We start from the raw sequence: 24,631 nt of genomic DNA, 5'->3' as shown, positions 1-24,631 counted from the left end.
ATGTACGGCCTTCAACACGGAGCCTTGGCTTACACCGAACAAAAAGCTATAAAGGGTCCCAAAATTACTAGTGTTATACCATTCAAACAGGGAAACCGACGGTCTAATATATTATATAATTAACGAGAAAGCACATTTTAATTTTTTTTCAACTAAAAATTTAGAGGGCGGATATAAACCTGAAATCACCTCCGTTGTTTTAGTTGGGTTCGTGTTGCTCGGGAGCAAATATAATTACGTAGAATTAAAATTGAAATGGGGAATGTGTCAAAGAGACAACAACCCGACCATAAAAAAAACAACAGCAGAAGGTCACCAACAGGTCTTCAATGTAGCGAGAAATTCCCGCACACGGAGGCGTCCTTCAGCTGGCCCATAAACAAATATATACTAGTTCAGTGATAATGAACGCCATACTAATTTCCAAATTGTACAAAAGAAACTAAAATTAAAATAAAACAAGACTAACAAAGGCCAGAGGCGCCTGACTTGGGACAGGCGCAAAAATGCGGCGGGGTTAAACATGTTTGTGATATCTCAACCCTCCCTCTATACCTCTAACTAATGTAGAAAAGTAGATGCATAACAATACGCACACCATAGATCAGTTCAAGAGAAGTCCGAGTCTGATGACAGAAGATGTAACCAAAGAAAATAAACAAAATGACAATAATACATAAATAACAACAGACTACTAGCAATTAACGAACATGCCAGCTCCAGAATTCAATTAAACTGACTGAAAGATTATGATTTCATCATATGCACATCAGGCACAGTCCTTCCCGTTAGGGGTTTAGTATCATACCATCATAATATATATGAGAAGAACATAACCCGTGTCATGCCAATAACTGTTTTTTTTTAATAAATGTGTTTAGTTCCGATGCAACGACCCTATAAGTAAATCAATATTAACGCCAAAATATGCAATCTTTAATGACCTGACAACAGTATCGTAACTATATCCCTTCTTAATAAGTCTATTCAAAGGTTTTGAGGTGAATACTGACACCTTTGTGTTTTATACGTAAATATCAGATTAAAATTCACACAGATTTTTTGTTTTTTTTTCAAACAATGATCAAGGATGTTTGTCGTGGATGACGTTCATGGTTGTAATGTAACAAGGAACTAAGATAAAACTTTATGAGAGTGTACAAACAAAACATTTACGACGTGATAACCTTCACATTGCTATCACAGTTGTAAGTTTTCCTTTCCAATCATGGGCTTCAGGACCATCTGACACGTGCTGTTGCTTTGACTGAATGCAATGGTGTCTCTCTATGACGATTCGTAAGCCTGCTTGATGGGTTTTCTTTTATGACGAGGCATATCGTTCATTTCGAAATATTCTCCGAGTCTTGAATTAGAATTTAAAACCATGGCTAAAAATGAGAATCTTTCGACGTAGTTATAAAGTCGACGTGGCGTCCAAATGTAGGCGAAACCTGGATCTGGTACATATGCAGTGGCTCCACCTATCCTTAGCGCTCTAAATATCATGTCTGCGCAGTTATTCGTTCCAAGGATGTACGGCTGGTGAACTTCCTTGGTTTTCTTCCAGAAATGATATACCCGATCCTCGTCGAGCAGCCTCTTTCTCAACATGACCACGTGATCAGCTTTATCACCCATCAATTCTACGTCATCAATATAGGAATCTGCAAGGATTGGTCGTACTTTGATAAACTGAAATAAATTTATAAATAAACGAACAGAATAACACAAAAGTAGTAAACGTTACGTTGCATGAACCCTTTTACCTTCTCTTTTCAAAATTAGAACCCTAAATGGACTGTAAAAGGATACCAACAATTGACAAACAAAATGTTGTCGAAGTTAGTATACATATTTTCCTTTTTGCATATATTTTCAAACACAGAACATAATAAAATGGTCCACAGTTTTAAATATCATGAATTTCATAAGACAGATTACGATACTACAGACTGATTGTATAGCTGACATTTTTATTATGTCACCCTGACGGAGGTCGGTTGACATATTGTTATGTCACCCGATCGACAATTTCGGGCGACATATTGCTTTTCCTCTGTTTCTTTTTCTGTATTATTATTATTATTCCACCTATTTTGTCCGACAGTTTTATCAGAGGCAATGGAACCAATCTTAATGAAAGTTAACTATAATGAGGAACACAAAATTTCGGACTTCTAGTAGGTCTGTAATAAGAACATAAAAAATATAGCTGCCGTTACCATGGAATAGGAATAAATGTGAAAAAATCCAGTTTTTGGTTTTGGTGAATTATTTGGACATAATTAAAATTAAAATCATTATATTTTAATACAATGTAGGTTTAGTTTAGTTTAAACATATTTATTTATAGTGGATTGGGAAACAAGTTTTGCAACTTATATTAATCCCTTTCCACTTTGCGGTGCGAGTGTTGCCTTTTAGCGGCATTAGCCTACTCTTTTTCGAAATCTACAAGGGTGTCTTTAACGTGCAAGAGATGTGGCTCTCTGTAAACACGGGTCAGCTATTTATCGTCCCCGCCCGACGGACTATCATCGTTTCCTCAAGACCATACTCGCAAATGGTGTCAAGTGAGAGCCGAAATTTTCCAATGCACTAACCACTACACCACGGTTCTAATGTAGGTGTTCAGCATATACTGGTTTTGGATGATTTTGGCAATCATTGGAACTACTATGTTGCCATGGAAACTACATCAAAAATTTTCAAAAATATCAAAATTCTCCAATTTTTTTAAAACTTCGTAGTTACGATGCATGTAAACAATGCAAAACAGGTCAAAATTATCCAAAAACCTTCAAGTGGCATTTACTTTCTTAAAATGGTAGGCCAAATTGATCAAAACTTTGATGGTATTGCCATGTATATTTGTGCATTCACTGTTAAATATTCTTTTTAATGGCTGTCGCTTAGTGGCAATAGGGGGAGGGTGACATCTGCTAATTCTCGCAATGGCAATTCTGGTGATTATTATTATTCCACACTTTTTTGTCCAGACTATTTCTCGGAATTGTATGGACCAGTGATGATGGAACTTTATCATAATGTTAATCCCCATGTGTAGATGTGCAATTGGGGGTTGACAATTTCAAGATGGCTGCCGTTGTCATGGAATCAGAACAAGAGACTCTAAAGAGCCTGTGTCGCTCACCTTGGTCTATGTGCATATCAAACAAAGGACAGATAGATTCATGACAAACTTATGTTTTGGTGATGGTGATGAGTTTGTAGATCTTACTTTACTGAACATTCTTGGTACTTACCATTTTCCCTATCTATAATAAACATGGCCCTTGAGTTACAGAGGAAAATATTTTGTAAAATTTACCAAATTAATGAAAATTGTTAAAAATTTACCATAAAGGGCAATTACTCCTTAAGTGCCAACTGACCATTTTGGTCGTGTTGACTTATTTGTAGGTCTTACTTTGCTGTACATAATTGCTGTTTACAGTTTATCTCGATCTATAATAGTATTCAAGATAATAACCAAAAATGGCAAAATTTCTTCAAAAATTACCAATTTTGGGGCAGCAACCAAACAACTAGTTTACCAATGCATCTGATAATTTCAGGGCAGATAAATATTGACTTGATTGTAGTGTCAATTGGTGGACCAGGGTGACATCCGCTATTGCTCACAATGGCAAATCTAGTTGTATTTGATACTTTTACGTTTCCCAAAGAAACGTCTATAGACTTGCTAGGCGTCATAAGTTGGAGCATCTAAACAGGGATAACAATTATAAAAAAGCGTCCGATTGTATGGAAAGTTAACCTCTCTTACAATGGTTAGATTTAATTGTGTTGAATATGATTGTTTTAGTAAAATCCATATGTGATTAATGGGTTACCCTTTCTCATAACAAAAGCAAATTACAAATATTCTTGGATGAATCAGGGGTACCCAAAGTGTTCCAATGATATTCGACTGAAAAACTTGAAATGGTTCTTCAATAAGACTGGTGTCAAATACACCTAGCAACGGGGTTTAAACTCTAAATCACTCAGTTGACAGACCAATTTAATAATCACTGTTGATGAACTTGTAGTTTACATAGACCACTCGGCCACCAATAACCCACAATAAAGGAAATAAAAAATGTTCAGAAATGTCGACTGACTAGAGAATAGAGAATTACAAATTTCGACTACTTTTTGGTGGTATCAGATTTGTCTTGCAGCAGGTAACCTGTAAACAATAGGGTATCGGCAGTTTACATTATTAAACATTTCAAGAAAACAGTTAACATAACGGAAACTTAAAATGATCTTGAGCACAGTATAAAGAAATATATGACAAATTCTCATATGGGATAACCAATCCCATCCATTATTTTTTTGGTGAAAAAAATAAAAGATTTAAAACATGTATATTTGAATGATTTGTTAATCAAATACAAAGATTTTTCTGATTTTGAAATGAAATATATTATAAATCCAACGAGCCAGCAAGAGAACAGGTGAACAGTTGAGGTCATTTGTTATTTGGTAGATTCAATATTTTATTCTATAATTCTATTTTGATGTAAATTTCATGATTATTTTGTAGTTAGTTATAATTGTAATTGTTAGTTATGCCTTTGGCCCCCATGTGAATGTAATGTGGGCTTAATAAAGAATCATTTAAGCTTACGCATACTGCCGGAAGTGTATCCATGCGCATGTTCTTGCAAGGGTTCACTACAACTGTTTTTGTTACTGGAGGTCGTCCTTTGTCGGTTAATTTTACTTCCGTATACAGACTGTGTGCCTCTGGTCTTGGCCACCAGCTGATATAGGTTCCATCGCTAAGCTCCATAGACGCATGTCCAAACTTCTTTTTGGAGGAATCCCAAATATAAATAACGGTATCCATAGTAATAACCTAAAATTAGAAAAATAATGCGTGTTCATCGATTTAAAATACCTTTCGACCCGACGATTCCTTGGACTTTTTGAAAAGGATCGATTCGCCAAACGTGCTTGGGCAGTTGCAGGTTTATTATCTTTCTTGATCGAAAGTATACATTCAAGAGCTATGACTAGCTTAGCTAGCTTCGTGTAGCAGCGCGCGCCTTATTTAGCTTCATGTAGTAGCGAGATCATCAGCGAGCGCATTTTGTCCATAAATTTCCAAACTATTATATTCCGATTTTGTATTTATTTTTTCAATTAAGTTATCACCCTTTAAACTGTTTCTGATAAAATATGTCCGGGCGGACAAATATAACTATAATTATAAAAAGTCCATGGTCCTCGGAAAATTAGTCTGAGGACTTAGATCACTATAACGTCGGACTAAAAATACTAGTAAATTTGTAACTATGGACATATTGTACCAGGTCAAGTTTATCACTTACTGATATGCCTTCTCTCTGTTTCTTTGTGTTTTTACCCAGTGTTTTCTATTCTTTATATATTGTCGTATCGTTGTAAATATAACGGATTTTTATGAGATGACACTGCCGTACAAGTGAGAGGTTTAGCACTATAAAACCAGGTTCAATCCACCATTTTCTACATTTGAAAATGCCTGTACCAATTCAGGAATATGACAGTTGTTGTTCATTCGTTTTTGATGTTTTTTGTCATTTTATTTAGGGACTTTCTGATTGAAGTTTCCTCGGAGTTCAGTATTTTTGTGATATAACCTTTTTCTATTCTTTATATATTAATAGCACCCCAAAAATATCTTTTCGTTATTTGTTCTATGTTGCATATTATCCCTTCATTATTTTTTAGCTCATGTCTCCTCTAATCTTGACCCGTAATTCTGTTATAAACTATTTATTTACGCTCGTTTGTTTTTAGGACTGTGGTTAGTCATGACTTGACAAGAACTATTTTAAAAAAGATATCCGACGTATTTAAATTTGAGTATATGTTTAAAACTATCATTTCGATAACATTCAGAAGCACAATGACTTAATGATGCAGGACCCCTTTAATAAAATCTCCATCTGAATGTAAACTCAAGAAATTCTTTACTAAGTCTGCTTATATTAAGGCAATATAGATATATAAGAATATCATGATGACACCTAAACATTTTATTTGTAAAAAAATCTAGTGCAAATAACAAGAAACAAATATACATTTACTGCTGTTTACATTAAACTTAATTCACGGTTAACAAAGCTAGCAACTATTGGTAGTATAAGTAGTATCTTTCTGTTTATATTCACCAAAACCCCGCGAAAATCTCACATGCGTGGGTGTATTTGTAAGATGTAGTTCAAATATTTATAGTTTTTCACTTGCTTTCCATCACGATATAATTTTCGAGACGTTTTTTCGAACACAACCAAATCACCCACCATGACAGCATTTTGTCCAATCACAGAAAGGATTTTCGAGCATGCGTATTCTGTTGCCATAGTTAAGCGTCCTTAAGTTCAAAGTGCACAAACCGAAACTATACCGAATACGTCGGGAAAAAATATGCATGTGTTCAGTGTTCAATTAAAAGGATGTGTACATGGGATCCCATAGAGAAGGTTTTACACAAATATTAATTTTTCGAATAACTATCGATTTTCTCAGCCCCGGCATAGATAACATGAGCCGTATTGGCACAACTTTTGGGTCCTCAATATAAAAAAGAAGATGTGGTGTGATTGCCAATGAGACAACTATCCACAAAAGACCAAAATGACGCAAACATTAACAATTATAGGTCACCGTACGGCCTTCAACAATGAGCAAAGCCCATACCGCATAAAGTCAGCTATAAAAGGCCCCGATAAGACAATGTAAAACAATTCAATGCTCTTCAACTTTGCACTTGTTTGGCTTTATAAATATTTTGTACTGATGGGTGTAGTTATCATGTAGACGAAACGCGCGTCTGGCGAATAAAGTGTTAAATTATAAGTCTGGTACATTTGCTTACTATTTGCCCTTTCTTAAAAATAACTAGATGTGGTATGATTGCCAATGAGACTAAATGATGTGGAAGTTAACAACTATTGGTGACTGAATGGAAGTTAACAACTATTGGTGACTGAACGGAAGTTAACAACTATTGGTGACTGAACGGATGTTAACAACTATTGGTGACTGAACGGAAGTTAACAACTATTGGTGACTGAACGGAAGTTAACAACTCTGGGTGACTGAACGGACTTTAACAATGAGTCAAACCCATTCTGCATAGTACCGTATAAACTGTTATATTAATACTCTCTTCTACCAGGAATGAGTGGGAAATGATAAACATAATCTTTATTGTCGTGGCTTTGATAATATTATTTTTCTGTTAACTCTTTTTATAATAGATAAATGTTCTAAACCGTGGCCATTGCTAAGCTTACCAGATCAAGTTGATAACATCTTTAGCTTTCCAATGTACATTTATTCCGTATCTCTTTTTAAGTAATGTAATTCACAAAATGTCCGTCATATTCAAAATAACATTGCAAACTTCATAAGAAATTAAAACTAATATATACTACCAATAGGGATTAAATGGGTCAGTCGATAAATTATTACAGACGGATTAAAAGGTTCAATTATACGATTAAAAGATACCAAGATTAGAAGTTTTAAAATCTTGCTAAAAGGGTGCGGATAACGACTATTTGTTACGCAAAATGACTTTACTTTATTTTAATCAATACAAATCATAGCTCTATATGTTTTGGGGAAGCGTCAATTTCATATCTGTTTTCATATCGACGGCTACTCCTTATGTGTTCCTTTTCTCTGACAGTAACCGTTAAAGAATAAAAATACAGCACTGCAACCTTGCCCCCTCTCCGACCCAAAGTGATATGATTAATGTTTAATGTTCCAGACCATATGCGTATTTGGACCGTACGCGTCATGTCTTGGTCGTGTGAGTCTTTTTTCAAAATACGCTTGATCTGTGAAATTTTGTCCTTATAAATAACAAGTTTTAATGATTTCTCCTGTGGTTTTTTTTTGTCAACATGTATATAAAACATTTCATTGTTTTTAATTTCAAATTGCTTGGCCTACTTTCTAAATGATCTTCTTTCATTATTTTTAAACACTGGAGGGTATTGACCATCACACAAAATGCCTGTACCAAGTAAGGAATATGACAGTTGTTGTCCATTCGTTTGATGTGTTTTGTCATTGGATTTTTTCATGTGCTTAGGGACTTTCCGATTGAATATTCCTCGGAGTTAAGTATTTTTGTGATATATTTTTTTTTCATATAGCTGTTTATATTCACCACTTCCTATTTGTGTTTACATCTGTGTTGTCTTGAATCAACATTTCAATGATTGCTAAATTATTTCCCTTCTTTAGGGACAGAAAAAAATAGCTACACTATGAAAAATTGTCCCTTGTGATCTTTTTTTTATAAAACATCCATGAAAGTATGTCCAAGTACTAGGGACAATATTTCACAACAGGAGACACTATTTTATGGTTTACAAATGTGATATGCTGTCCCGTGAACGAAATTTCACAGATGAACTGTGAAATATAGTTCAAGAAGACACAATTTCATGGGACACTTTTTTGGCTTACACCTGTCCCAACTCAGGAGCCTGTAATTCAGTGATTGTCGTTTGTTGATGTGTTACTTATTTGTTTTTCGTTATTTTTTGGTACATACATAAGGCCGTTAGTTTTCTCGTTTAAATTGTTTTACATTTGTCATTTAGGGACCTTTTATAACCGACCATGCGGTATGGGCTTTGCTCATTTATGAAGGTCGTACGATGGCAGTTGTTAATTTCTGTGTCTTTTAGTCTTTTGTGGAGAGTTGTCGTATTTACAATCATACCGCATCTTCTTTTTTACAATATCACAGGAACTTATTTCACTTTCTTAAAACTTTAATATTGGAACAAAACTCATGGAGCTGTGATTTTTATTCTTGAACTTATTTCCCATTTGATCAAGAAATTAGTTTCGGTCCGTTAAAGACCGATTATGCCTCAATTTTCTAACGAATGATTTTAGACACTTTTTAAACACTTAAGTGCCTATTTCAATTGATTCGATTAGTTTATGTGAAAGATTTTAACTGATTTAGTCATTAAAAACGCTCCGATTTAAATATGAAAAATCTATCAAATATGCCAAAAAACGTAACTTTTCAGATGTTTTTTTGTCAAAAATGAAAGTGGCCGCATCCGTGTTCATCCTCAATCTTTATGTATATATTATGTATTATCATCAAATACAACTTACATTTCTATATTATGAATAAACACGAATGCGGCCACTTACATTTAAGACGGAAACCGTCTAAAATTTAACTAAAATACGTTTTTTTTTTAGGATTTCAGTAATTTAGCATGACTTCATGATGCTATTACCCGATATATGTGCATTGTATTGTAAAAAAACAGCCCATGTTTATGTTGCAGAAACATTCTACTTTACAATGATTAGCTTAAAGGTAACATTTGCACAATTTTGTAAAACTGCTATATTTTGGGCCAAAAAGGGGTCTTACTGAACATTCTCCTTTTACATTGGTGGGACATATTTTATGTGATATAAATTCTGGTGAAACATATTCCGGAAGAAATATTTTGTAACAGTTGCTCTTAATGCTAAAAAAAATACAAGAGTGCACACACTGAAATGTCTCGCCTTCTTTACTAATCATTGATATCATGTTGATAGTTCTCAGTATATAGCTTCATTACAACTGTCACATAAACTAAACATTAACAAAGATAGCTAAACAAAGACCATTGAACCATGAAAATGAGGTCAAGGTCAGATGCACCATGCCAGGAAGACATGTACAGCTAACAATGGCCTATACAACAAATAAAGTTGACCTTTTACTTATAGTTTAAGAAAAATAGACCAAAACACAAAAACTTTACACTGTACAATGAACCGTGAAATTGAGGTCATGGTCAAATAAAACCTGCCGGACTGACATATTAATCATAATATATTTCCATACACCAAATATAGTTGACCTTTGGCATATAATATTAGATAAAAAGACCAAAACTTAAAAATTTAACTTTGACCACTGAACCATGAAAATGAGGTCAAGGTCAGATGACACCAGCCAGTTGGACATGTACACCTTACAATCCTTCCATACACCAAATATATACTGAGTGCCAATGAAAACGCAACACTTTTGTTTTAAAAAAAAATCTTATAATTTTTATTTTATTTATATTAGAACTTTGTATAGTTGGTTTAAAATGATTTTTAAGACAATTGACGACAACTTTACGGTTGAGTGATTTTTGGAACAAATGCGAAGTAATGGTTATTTTGAACGGACATAAACCGAGTTCACCGCTTTTCAACATACGCACCATTTTCACGATTTTGTCATTTAAAGCTTGGCTAATGTCATGAATTTTCCCGCCCTTATTGTAAGGAAACTGCAATAAACATCTGAGTAAATGCCAGGACTTTCTGACAACCAGCGACATGCAGTTTTGGGCATGATCCAATGAAGCCTTTCACTGCATACAATTAGGAGAAGACTGAAGTTGTAGCCTCTTCAATAACCCAAATCATCCACAAATTCAACCAAAATGGATCATTTAATGAAAAGCGAAATCCCGGGGTACTAAAAGCAAGAAACGCTCAGCCAGACCGATACATTTGGTCTTAAACATATTCGATATTGACTCTGATGGGTGTACAAAGGTCATGAGAGTTCAATGGTGGTCACAGTAGATCCTTTGGAGCAATTTCAGTAAAGCACCATTTGCGCAGAAATTGTTAAAGAGCACCAAAGTTTTTCGTTAGTGACATCTAAACGGCCGTAAGGCGTAAATATAGAATTCTGTAGACAAAAAATCATTCGTTGTGTATAAAAAACGTCAGTGGTGGTTACATAGAAATTTGGCACCCATCTTGGCCAAAAGTTATGTGTTGTCCGATTTTGGTCCGATCGACAAATTTTGCATCAGATTGGACATGGTTTAGACGATGAAAACCACCACCAATATCATAAAGTCAGCTTGAGTTTGATATGCGGGACAAGTGGAACAACATTCCTCGGGATCACATTAAACGTCCGAGATGATTAATTCCACGGCGCTGTCGAGATTGCGCTGCACAACGGGATTGTAACATGTTTTGTTAGGACTGTGAGTTGATGATTCAACATTGGATGATTCGTTTACCTATAGCGTCTGAAAGATGACTATGAAACATTTTTGTTTGATATCGGATTATTGTTAAAATAGTTAATTTTCAAGAACAATTTACTTTGAAAGATTATCATTTCTTATATAAATTTTATTTTTGAAAAACCAAGTGGCACTCAGTATATATATCTGAGATATGGACTTGACCACCAAAACTTAATCTTGTTCACTGATCCATGAGGTCGAGGTCAAGTGAAAACTGTCTGAAGGGCATGAGGACCTTGTAAGGTAATACATACCAAATATAGTTGTCATATTACTTATAATAAGAGAGAATCCAGCATTACAAAAATTCTGATCTTTTTTTCAAGTTGTCATTGAACCATGAAAATGAGGTCAAGGACACTGGACATGTAACTGACGGAAACTTTGTAACATGAGGCATCTATATTCAAAGTATGAAGCATCCAGGTCTTCTACCTTCCAAAATATCAAGCTTTTAAAAAGTAAGCTAACGCCGCCGCTGCCGCCGGATCACTATCCCTATGTCGAGTAGTCTGCAACAAAAGTTGCAGGCTCGACAAAAATTATTACCACTAAACACTTTGATATATACACTATTATTATAGTAATGCCTAAGAAAGTAACTTGAAAGTAATGAGTATTATAAAAATAGTTATATTTTATATATTCACGAAATATTTCGCTAAACAAATTAGATGCATCAGGCCCGTGCAGCCATCCTAGGTATAATATAAGAGGTTGTAAAGACATTTTTGCAGCTTAAGGTTGTACTTAGGTGAAGTGAAAATTAAGAAATCAAAATTTTTGAATTGATACTATAAGCCGGTTAAGGATAAAAATAAGCTAAAAATATTGATAGGTCATGCACCGTCTTTTCGAGATATATTTGATATTTCAAATATGGTGGGAAAATGTCGACTCGGACTTTTACATTATATTTATATTGGTATTATTTAGGTCTCAAAATAAAAAAAATCTTCTAAAATTTTGGTAGATGACCTTTCATGAGAATTAAGTCTCATATGAAAAAAATAAATGGGTGTTATGGGACAAAATAGTTAACATTGTATTGTATGGAAAAATACCAAGGACTGATCGGACGGATCATTTGACACAAATTCTAAAACCTCACTTAAGTACATCCTTAATGTATATGTCTTTTATATATTTTTGTAGCTAATTGTATATTGCAATGATTAAATCAAAACAAAAAAGAAACCGTGTATGAACAGTATGAAGTTCAGGATTTATTCTTTGGTTTTGGTTAAAACAGTTAACTGTATTTTATCTCTTTCTCATTAAGTCGATGCATCCAGATTCTCTCCCTCTGTTTTCTACTTTGGGTGTCCAAATTTTGGTTAACCTCTATCATTTCAAAGGTTATATTTTCAATGCTCTTCCGGTCCGTGTAACACTTATCAATTCATAGTTTTAAAAAGTTTTGAAATTTTAGATTTTTGTAATTTTGATCAAAGTTTTAAAATATCAAAATTTCAAATTGTGTTTAAGTTTTGAAATTTTGAAATTTTAACCAAATTATCAAAATATCAAAATTCTAAAATCGTTTATAAATTTGATATTTAAGAAACTTGATCAAACTTTTAAAATACTAAACCTAACGTGCAATTTTGATTATTTCACTTTTTGAAAGTTTAATTTTTTAAATGTTTGCTTAAAATATCAAAAATATAAAGGGGCGACAAGAGGGGTACCTGTAATCACTGATGTAAACACGGCTCTGATAAGAACTATTAGTTAGTTATAAATAAATATCATGACATATATCAAATCATGTTTCTTATTTATTTGTCTTTGATCATGAGTTTAGAGAGAAAATAAAACAACAGCCACAGACTTAACTATATGAATTCCATTTTTGCTTTATCATTTGAAAATTAAGTCAGCTTTCACTGAATTTATACATTTATATAGAATACCAAAATATTGTCAAAAAATTATTAAAATTGCATTTTCAGATTATGAAAGGGTCTTTTGAACACCAAGAAAGCATGAATTGCATCCTTTGTTCTATAGCTTTTTCGACCTTCAGTGGCTCCAAAACCCTTAAAACAAAGATTCATTTCTGCAGAGGATGATGATTAATTCTAGTTAAATGGTATATAATCACTTGACTATACATGTAAAAGAAAAGAGGGACGAAAGATACCAAAGGGACAGTAAAATTCGTAAATCTAAAACAAACTGACAACGCCATGACTAAAAATGAAAAAGACAAACAGAAAAACAATAGTACACATGACACAACATAGAAAACTAAAGAATAAACAACACAAATCCCACCAAAAACTAGGGGATGTAACATTTATAATAAACAAATCATTTCAAAATTGTATGTTTTTTTCGAATATCATAAATATAGTTGTGAAAATGAATAATCTGTCCTCTTAGTTTACAAAAATAAATACCCGATCAAAAACAACTGTATGCCTAAAACTGAAAATGGCACTCAACCCAACATCTGTTTAAAAACATTTTCTGGTATACCTAAATTTCAACTTCAAGCAACTAAAATAACTTAACAAGAGTGCACACACTGAAATGTCCTGCCTTCTTTCCTAATCATTGATTTTATTTTGATAGTCCTAAATATAATAAAATTGAGTATGGAAATGGGGAATGTGTCAAAGAGACAACAACCCAACCATAGAAAAAACAACAGCAGAAGGTCACCAACAGGTCTTCAATGTAGCAAGACATTTCTGCATCCGAAGGTGTCCTTTTTACAGCTGGTCCCTGAACAAAAATATACTAGTTTTGATACAAAGCTTTATTACAACTGTCACATAAAGTTAACAGTAACCAAGAAAACTAAACATTGACCAATGAACCATGAAAATGAGGTCAAGGTCAGATGACACCTGCCATCACAAGAGAAAACACTCATCAAAAAAACTTTGGAGTCTCACAACCTGGTCATTCTTGTGTCAATCCGAAATAGACAGGATACACTTAGCTGCTTCTAAAACTGATGAAAAGCTACAACTCTATCTAGTAACTGAGAAGTGCTACAATAGTTATAAATAAGCAGCACATAAACAGTAACAAGAAAGGCTGTTAACCCTGTTAAATTTTAGACGGCAGCAATTTCAATATTTAAACTTATAGAATTGATGAAGAAAATAGAAACTACATGAGACAAAACAGAAAACTGAACTTCCAGACCAGTACATCCTGCCCTTACCATGAAATTCCATTCTCTCACAGATTTCCTCCCTCTCCAAATTCCACTCACAATCGTATACCCTCACCCTCTCAATCATTTTATTTTTCTCCCTCCCTTCCTCGCCTTTTCATCTATGCGTAACACCCTTAACCACCTACCACCTATACCCCTCTGTTCTGCTTCGTGTTAAGTCCCTATGAGAAAATTGGGTTAGTAGATGAATACAATATTATATGATGTATCAGATATGGAAGAACTTAAATTTTAGAAATAAGATGGAAACTTAGAACTTGATATCAAACATAAAAATATGATCCTGAGCCACTTTTAGAAATGTAGTCTTATTTTCTACACATAATGGTTATCATAGCATTCGTACAAAAGATTAACAGCCAAAGTTACAGAAAGCCAAATTGTGTAATGTAAATTTAAAAAATAGAATGCTACCTTGATTGATAAACATTATGAATGCCAAAAGTGTATATTTAACTCTCAATTTAAGTGTTTTGGGTGTGTTGAAAAAAAAGTACATAAAAAATGCCAAATGTTATAAAAATCCAAATAGTTCAAAACACATAAAGCAAAAAGCCAAATGAAAAATGCCAAAGTTTAAAAATGCCAAATGGTTTTATAAAAACCTGTCTGCTTGTACTAGCCAGCTGGCCTGTGGGTTAGCTGGACTTTAAGGTGCTAGTTCACCAAGACAAATGCCCACAGTTAGTTCACTTATCTTTTCCTTTTGGAGTACCAGTTTTTAAGTCTTTGATTTGACTTGGGGGCTTAACATTTTTACTAAATAAAAAAAAATAAAAAAAATAAACAAGAAAATATTCACTTTGTCCCCCATTCCCAAAATGGATTGATAAAATAAAATAAAATACCCTTTTTTCCCATAAAAGCATGTTACAGAGCTTCACATGCAGACTGAGCCCCCTCACTCTCAGTTTGTACCAGTAAAAACAGTAAAATACCCCCCCCCCCCCAATTAAAATTTGATAAAAACAAATAAAATACCCTTTTTTCCCATAAAAGCATGTTACAGAGCTTCACATGCAGACTGAGCCCCCTCACTCTCAGTTTATACCAGTAAAAACAGTAAAATACCCCCCCCCCCCAATTAAAATTTGATAAAAACAAATAAAATACCCTTTTTTCCCCATAAAAGCATGTTACAGAGCTTCACATGCAGACTGAGCCCCCTCACTCTCAGTTTGTTCTAGTAAAAACAGTAAAATACCCCCCCCCCCCCCAATTAAAATTTGATAAAAACGAATAAAATACCCTTTTTTTCCCATAAAAGCATGTTACAGAGCTTCACATGCAGACTGAGCCCCCTCACTCTCAGTTTGTACCAGTAAAAACAGTAAAATACCCCCCCCCCCAAATTAAAATTTGATAAAAACAAATAAAATACCCTTTTTTCCCATAAAAGCATGTTACAGAGCTTCACATGCAGACTGAGCCCCCTCACTCTCAGTTTGTACCAGTAAAAACAGTAAAATACCCCCCGCCACCCAAATTAAAATTTGATAAAAACAAATAAAATACCCTTTTTTCCCATAAAAGCATGTTACAGAGCTTCACATGCAGACTGAGCCCCCTCACTCTCAGTTTGTTCTAGTAAAAAACAGTAAAATACCCCCCCCCCCCAATTAAAATTTGATAAAAACAAATAAAATACCCTTTTTTCCCATAAAAGCATGTTCACATGCAGACTGAGCCCCATCACTCTCAGTTTGTACCAGTAAAAACAGTAAAATACCCCCAATAAAATCTGATAAAAACAATTAAAATACCCATTTCCCCTTAAAAGCATGTTACAGAGCTTCACATGCAGACTGAGCCCCCTCACTCTCAGTTTGTATCGTAAAAACATGTTACAGAGCTTCACATGCAGACTGAGCCCCCTCACTCTCAGTTTGTACCGTAAAAGCAAATATGTTTTGACTGAGCCTCCTCACTCTCAGTCGAACTGAGCCTCCTCACTCTCAGTTTGTATCAGTAAGAATGGATACTTGATACGTATGGTAGGGGACGTTACTATACCCAGAGCAGAGGTATAGTATCTGTGAACCCTAAACACAGATGGCGACTTAACTTCCCATACGTGTACACAAGTATCTAATGCTAACTGATACATAATGTTGTCATGTTTTTCATTTTCAGTCACTGAAAATAATTTTTAAATGTAACAACTAAAAGAATAACAAAATCCTTGAATCCAAGTTGCCTGTGTTAAGAAGTGAAATAACTTTTCTATACAAGATATCTAGTTTTGATATCCTTGATGGTTTTTGTAAGGATTGAATAAGATGTTGCATTCCAGTAAACACAGTACAGTGTGACAGCAACTCAACTAAAGAGTAAAACCAGAAAGACATGACTTGGATGTTGAATTGCCTCATTGACACTCATACCTGACACATATTCTTATATCTATTTAATAATGAAGTTTTTTATATGGTTAGCTGTTTTACTATTTATTCGAATTTCAAGATATCTCATATAATTAATAAGATATCTTATTTATTATATACGATATCGCATATAACAAATAAGATATCTTATATATTATATCTTTTTAACTATTTGAGATAACTTATTACTATATAAAATATCTTATAAAGTTAATGAGATATCTTATGAAGTTAAAGAGATATCTAATAAAGTTAACGAGATATCTATAATATCTCAAATGCTTTTCTTTATAAGATATCTTATAAATTATAGAAGATATCTTTTATAATATAGAAGATATCATGGATATCTTATAAATTGTATAAGATATCTATATATATATTTTAAGATATCTTATGTAATTTATAAGATATCTTATGTAATTTATAAGATATCTTATAAAGTATATAAGATATCTTATATAAAATATGTTTATATAGTAATCTCTCTTTTGCTTTGAATCCATGATACACTATATATGTATACATTATCTTTGATCATTGGCATTTATTTTAAGGATAGTTGTCTCATTGGCAATTTTACCATATATGATTTTTTTTAATATGACTGAGAGATAAATGTAGTTTTCTGTGTGAATAACCAGTGCATTGAGTTGTACGTTCAGACTAAAAATAAACTTGTTAATATCAAGAATTAGTATATAAGAATTTATTTCGTAATAAGTTTCAAGAAAGAAAAAATAATTTACCGGTATGTTGTTTTTGTATATTTAAGATGCAAAACATTTTGATAATTCATTTAAATGAGCAAAAATTCTTCAATTCATACTCAGAATTTACTGTCTTAAACAAATTCTACTGAAATCTTAAGAAGGCAGTACAAGTTCTTCAAGTCTTTAAACATGTTAAATGCATACACATGTTGCCACAGCCTGCCTTGTAAGTCTTCATATGAAAAATACCACATTTGGGTCATACAAATGTTAGTCCAGATAACATCCATGTAGTCTTTGAATTATTTGATAATTGTCTCATTTCTGTTTAGGCTTCACTTCTAATACAACTGACTTTATTCAATGATGACGTGCTGACAACTCCTCTTCAAACATAATAGCTTGTTCTGAACTTTCTCAACATACTGAAAAGTAAAAATAACATTTATTATTCCAAAAGTATTCTTGACCTATAAATTGTGATTTGGATTGATAGTGATTTCATCTGCAACATTGTGTCAATAAAAATTTTATGCAGTGAGAGTCAACAAAGCACAATTTGACCCAACATTATTTGGATGGTTTAATAAGCCATTCATATGACAAAGGAGTTGGTCCGGTAAGAGCCCTTTTTGGCCCAAAAATATAGCAGTTTTACAAAATTGTTAAAATGTAAACTTTTAGTTATTTATTGGATAGTAGAATGGTTATGCTACATAAAAATTGGCTGTTTTTGGCAATACAATGCACATATATTGAGTACTAGCACCATTAAGTCATGCTAAATTACTGAAATCATCAAAATTCAAGCATTTTAGTTAAATTTTAGACAGTTTCCGTGTAAAACGAAAGTGGCCGCATTCGTGTTCATCCAAAATATTAAAATGGAAGTTGTAATTGATGATAATACATAACATATATAAAGATTGAGGATGAACATGGATGCGGCCACTTTCATTTTTGACAAAAACCATCTGAAAAGTGACATTTTTCGGATATTTGGTAGTTATTTCATATTTAAGCTTGAATCGGGTCGTTTTTTTCTGACTAAATGAGTTAAAATCTTTCACAAAAAAAAATTGAATCAAATGAAATAGACACTTAAGTGTTTAAAAAGTTGTCAAAATCATTCTTCAGATGACACTGAAATTTGAGGCCAAAATTGGTCATTACCGTACCTACTCCTTTAGTTTGATTAATTTTGAATTGTTAAATTTTTATAAAAAGATGTGGTTATGATTGCCAATGAGAAAACTCTCAACAATAGACCAACTGACCAGAAATTAACAACTGTAGTATAAGTCACAGTATGGCCTTCAACAATAAGCAAAGCTCATACCACATGGTCAGCTATAAAAAGCTCCAAAATGTCCATTGTAAAATAATTCAAACGAGAAAACTAATGCCCTAATAAAAGTACAAAATTAAAGAACCTTAGTGAGCACACTCACATACCCCACGTCCCCACATTGTCATTGGAGAAATAAAATAAGTGTAAGGAAAAAAAATTGTATAAGAAAAATATTGAATAATAATTTCCTGTCAATATGCACATCTAGGTAGTATGTCCTTATTATCTACAAAATTTCATGAAATTCTGTTGTGTGGATTCAGAGGAGTTGAGATGACAAACTGTTGCAGAAGTACCTTAAAGCAAATAAGTTCAAAGGGGTGTAACTCCTAGAAAAAAAATTGAATCGCAATTTCCCGTCGATATGTACAACTACATAGTATGTCCTTATTATCTGAAAAGGTTTCGTGAAATTCTGTTGTGTGGTTTGAGAGGAGTTGCGATGACAAACGGTTGCAGTAGTACATTAAAGTAATTAAGTTCAAAGGGGCGTAACTCCTAGAAAAAAAATTGAATCGCAATTTCCCGTCGATATGCACAACTAAATAGTATGTCCTTATTATCTGAAAAGGTTTCGTGAAATTCTGTTGAGCAGTTTGAGAGGAGTTGCGATGACAAACTGTTGCAGTAGTACATTAAAGTAAATAAGTTCAAAGGGGCGCAACTCCTAGAAAAAAATTGAATCGCAATTTCCCGTCGATATGCGTATGTCCTTATTATCTGAAAAGGTTTTGTGAAATTCTGTTGAGCGGTTGGAGAGGAGTTGCGATGACAAACTGTTGCAGTAGTACATTAAAGTAAACAAGTTCAAAGGGGCGTAACTCCTAGAAAAAAAATTGAAACGCAATTTCCCGTCGATATGCACAACTATATAGTATGTCCTTATTATCTGAAAAGGTTTCGTGAAATTCTGTTGAGCGGTTTGAGAGGAGTTGCGATGACAACTGTTGCAGTAGTACATTAAAGTAAACAAGTTCAAAGCAGCGTAACTCCTAGAAAAAAAATTGAAACGCAATTTCCCGTCGATATGCACAACTACATAGTATGTCCTTATTATCTGATGAGGTTTCGTGAAATTCTGTTGTGTGGTTTGAGAGTAGTTGCGATGACAAGAAACAGGACTGACAGACGGACGGACGGACGGACGGGTCAAAAACATTATACCCTCTGCAACTCGTTGCGTGGGGTATAGTAAGGAACATAAACTGTTATCACAGAGATATGTCTCGCCTTTTGTAATTTTGATAATGCAAATGTTGAAATTAAAATAGCAATACTTAAACATGTAAGTTATGCAAATATTGAAAGTCGATGAACAATGACTGAAGGTACATGGCTAAACAATCTCAATGGAAAGAGATGTGCCACTGCTAATACAACTGCATACCAATTACCATTGTCTCTGACATTATAAGTCGTTCCCTTTAAACAAACCTAAACACAAACATTAACTTGTAAACTATGTAAAAGTTTCACAAGAGTGCACACGCTGAAATGTCTCGCCTTCTTTATTTATCATTGATATTATGTTGAAACTTGAAAGTACACCTTTCAATCATTCCATACAACAAACATAGTAGATCTATTGCATAAAGTATGAGAAAAACAGACCAAAACACAAAAACTTAACTATAACCACTGAACCATGAAAATGAGGTCAAGGTCAGATGACACCTGCCAGTTTGAAATGTACACCTTACAGTCCTTCCATACACGGAATATACTAGCACTGTTGCTTATAGTATCTAAGGTATCAACATGACCACCAAAATTTAACCTTGTTCACTGATCCATCAAATGAGGTCGAGGTCAAGTGAAAACTGTCTGACTAACATGCATGAGGACCTTGCAAGGTACGCACATACCAAATATAATTATCCTAATACTTATAAGAGAGAATTCAACATTACAAAAAATCTTAACTTTTTTTTCAAGTGGTCACTGGACCATGAAAATGAGGTCAAGGACATAGGACATGTGACTGACGGAAACTCTGTAACATGAGGCATCTATATACATGTACAAAGTATGAAACATCCAGGACTTCCACCTTCTAAACTATAAAGCTTTAAAAAAAGTTAGCTAATGCCGTCACCACCAGATCACTATCCCTATGTCGAGCTTTCTGCAACAAAGGTTCCAGGCTCAACAAAAACTAAGTCCATTTATAAATAATGTTTGGAAAAACGAAAAATTTCCTTCTAGATGCTAGTATTTGATTACTAGTATAAACAAGCTTCTGTCCAAGTTTGGTAGACATCCAGGATATTTTAAGAAAGTTATTTAAATTTAAAAACTTTAACCACAGAGTTATTAGTGTCCATAATGTTAACTGGCAGAAAAGTTATACTTTTTTTTTTACATTTAAGTTGTCAAAATTTCATTAGCTTTGACCACAGAGTGAATATTTGTGGACAAGGCTGATGACACAACGTAGGAACACTATGTCTACCTTTTGCGTAAAAAGTCACAGGCCTGGACAAAAGTTTATTACATTGCAATCAGAATAGTAGGTATGCAATGTGCCAGATAAATGAAGACAGGTTAAATCCCTGTCCTGTGCATTGGAAGTCATTTTCATATCCTTCAATTTTTAAGATATCCTATCAATTCAAAATATATGTTGTATATTAATGCGATATCTTATTTAATTTGAAAATCCCCGTGTTGTGGGAAATATCTAGTTGATTATATAGGTAACCACTGAAGCATTGTGGTTGTTATGTGTGGCGTCATAACATTTTCATATTGACCATCAATATATGAATTAAAAGAAACATAGCGTCAGTATTATTGATTTATATAATTTTTAAGTCGAGACAACAAACAGAATGCAAAACCTACCTTGTATGAGGTACAAATGTCCTGTATAAACAAAACTCTGGAACCCTTGTGGTACTACATCATGTACAATCTTAGTCTGGTTCAATATCTGCAATAAAAACATAATAACTGTTGCTGCTAAAAGTTAAATTTGTTTATACACTTAACTGAGATAAATTATGTAATTTGTCTAACAGAATGATTGTTTTTATTGTGCTAATATTTTTTATGATATATAGTTTTATTCCCCCCCCCCACCACCACCAAAAAAAAAAGAAAAGAAATGTTGAACAAAACCAGGGCGAATGGACTCTATGGGCAAACGAACTCAGGGTGAATGGACCTCAGGATACCAGAAATATTGGAACAGACCTTCACACATTTCTCCACAATTGATGAATTGATGTAATTGATTCACAAAACTTGGCATATTGATAGTTATTCCTGACATGTTGAACCTTAATAAAATATCTAGAATATTGAACCTTAATAAAATATCTAGAATGTTGAACCTTAATAAAATATCTAGAATCTTTCGTTTTGACCATTTATGCAATAAAATCATATCAGTTATATGTTGAAATAAGAGATATATACTACAAATGTTTAACATGTTATAGAAAACTTACTTTTTTTTTATAAAATCAAAGATGTCCATTAAATATGAGTACAAACTATATCAGCACCCCTCAGTTCAAGATATAAGCAAATTCTTACCAAGACAATAGAATTTCCCTCCAAAAAAAACCATGTGACTTAATGAACCAATAATAAAACCTAAACGGTTACAACATTAACCTAACTCATTGGTCCATGAAGATAATCACTAGCGCATGACTTGAAACTACTCACTAAGCAACTTAGAATTAAAAATATTAACTCATCAGATATACTATTTTAATAGAATATTATTGTTATTAAAAGAATTAATAATCATTTAACTCAGCTAGTCTGCCTATAACTTTTTATTCACTGGAAAATGTGCAAGTTTCATGTAATATGGGGCAATCTGATTCTAAAAAAAATCTATCTGTATCTGCAGAAATATTGCATACAAGTGTTATGTAATACTAAAAGATTACATCCCAGCTCCTTTGTTCTAACAGGGGTGATCTGTTTGAATTTCTTTATTGTGCATGCTTTCCTTTGTTCTGTAACAATTTGGGGGGGGGGGGATGTCAAATCCACTATCAAACTTAATTTTATAATTATACAGACATGACAGAGACCGTTTATCAAAATTGACGTAGAAAAAATCCAGTGTATATGGACTATATGCTGAGCCCCCGGATTCCAGCTCATGCAAGACCTTTGGCATATCAAGCCACGACACATACCACTACATGGTACCAGGACGACTGGATATGAACTAACAGTTATTTAAAATACTTAAGGAAGCAATATTTTTTTTAGTAAAGTGGGTCGAGTTGCTATGTATATTGTATCTTATGATTCTATGCTTTTGAATGTGGGTCGAGTTGCTATGTATATTGTATCTTATGATTCTATGCTTTTGAATGAATGTTGAACCACACGATTGTATTTATTGTTAGTCAAACCCTAAACGAACACAACGCGAAGTACAAACACACTCAAAACCCAACATTGACCAACATTGACCAACATTGGTGCCGTGATCTCGCTCTGCTTTGTCAGATTCCCGTATCCCGCTTGTACTATGCAGTTCTCATTTTTTTGAAATTTTCCGTGTACCGCTATACCATATTTCTCGTTTTCGCGACACGATCTTTTGTCTTTCACGTGTCACGCTTCCAAAAAAATCGGCAATTCCGCGTCACACTTATACCCCAACGCGACCCACTATTCTACTCTGTTCTGACTCATATTAAGCCCATTATAAATATATTAACAAAGTGTGTTTTTATCCCTTTTTATCCCGTCGGTTTGAGCCACAGATAGATAAGATGTCATATGTGACAATGAGGCTACTCTCCATCCGAGTCACAATTTATAAAAGTATACCTTCAGCATACGGTCTTCAACATGGAGTCTTGGCTCACACCGAACAGCAAGTTATAAAGGGCCCCAGTGTAAAGCCTTTTAAACGGGAAAACCAACGATTCAATCTACCCGGCCACATCCACTTGTATATTTTATCTATCTGATGAGTTAAGTCTTTTTCAACTGATTTCTATAGTTCGTTCTTATGTTGTACTGTTATACCACTGTCCCAGGTTAGGGGAGGGTTGGGATCCTGCTAACATGTTTAACCCCGCCACATTATTTATGTATGTGCCTGTCCCAAGTCAGGAGCCTGTAATTCAGTGGTTGTCGTTTGTTAATGTGTTACATATTTGTTTTTCGTTCATTTTTTTAACTTAATTAAGGCCGTTAGTTTTCTCGTTTGAATTGTTTTACAGTGTCTTAACGGGGCCTTTTATAGCTGACTATGCGGTATGGGCTTTGTTCATTGTTGAAGGCCGTATGGTGACCTATAGTTGTTAATGTTTGTGTCATTTTGGTCTTTTGTGGATAGTTGTCTCATTGGCAATCATACCACATCTTCTTTTTTACAAGATGTACGTAATTTGTGGTGAAGTGTCATGGAAATGGATAAAAAAACAAGGTTATTGAAATGGATAAAAAAAACAAGGATAAAGGTCCCTATACGATTTATGAGAAATTAAATGGAATACATTTGAAATATATGTTATTTCTATTGAATTTACTTAGAGTGTTTTAAAACCAAACTTTACTCCGTAAGTTAAATTTTATCAAATCCGTCTCTTACTTTATCTATTGTTTGAGCAAGTCGGCTAAATTAAGGCTTTACAGCTAATTTACTAATGCATGTATAGCAAAACTTTGGTTATCTTTCTTCCTTAGTTTGTATAATTGTTTATACAAACTTTGTAAATAAGATTGACATCTTTAAACAATGTGTATCGGCATAGTTAAACCTGTATTTACATATTTATTATATTTGAATTAAATTGGGTGTTATCATAATGATTGTACAAAAAAAAACCAAAGCAAGCACGCTAACTAAAGTCACATGCTTAAAAAATTACGCTTTAATAGATAAAAAAAAAATATCATAGAGTGAAAAT

The 24,631-nt window shown here is 33.5% G+C and overlaps 1 protein-coding gene across 1 annotated transcript; it reads right to left on the bottom strand.

The window, feature by feature from the left end:
• Positions 1-1,176: 1,176 nt before the first annotated feature.
• Positions 1,177-7,426, bottom strand: LOC134719833 (uncharacterized). Its single transcript, XM_063582780.1, has 3 exons — positions 7,302-7,426; positions 4,643-4,873; positions 1,177-1,695 (listed from the first exon to the last, which is right to left on the bottom strand). Exons 2-3 carry the CDS (start codon positions 4,862-4,864, stop codon positions 1,288-1,290), a joined length of 630 nt encoding a protein of 209 aa, XP_063438850.1. The 5' UTR covers positions 4,865-4,873; positions 7,302-7,426; the 3' UTR covers positions 1,177-1,287.
• Positions 7,427-24,631: the final 17,205 nt, after the last annotated feature.

Source organism: Mytilus trossulus, chromosome 5, assembly GCF_036588685.1.
Source record: "Mytilus trossulus isolate FHL-02 chromosome 5, PNRI_Mtr1.1.1.hap1, whole genome shotgun sequence".
NCBI lineage: Eukaryota > Metazoa > Mollusca > Bivalvia > Mytilida > Mytilidae > Mytilus > Mytilus trossulus.
This window is presented reverse-complemented; position numbering and strand designations above follow the sequence as displayed.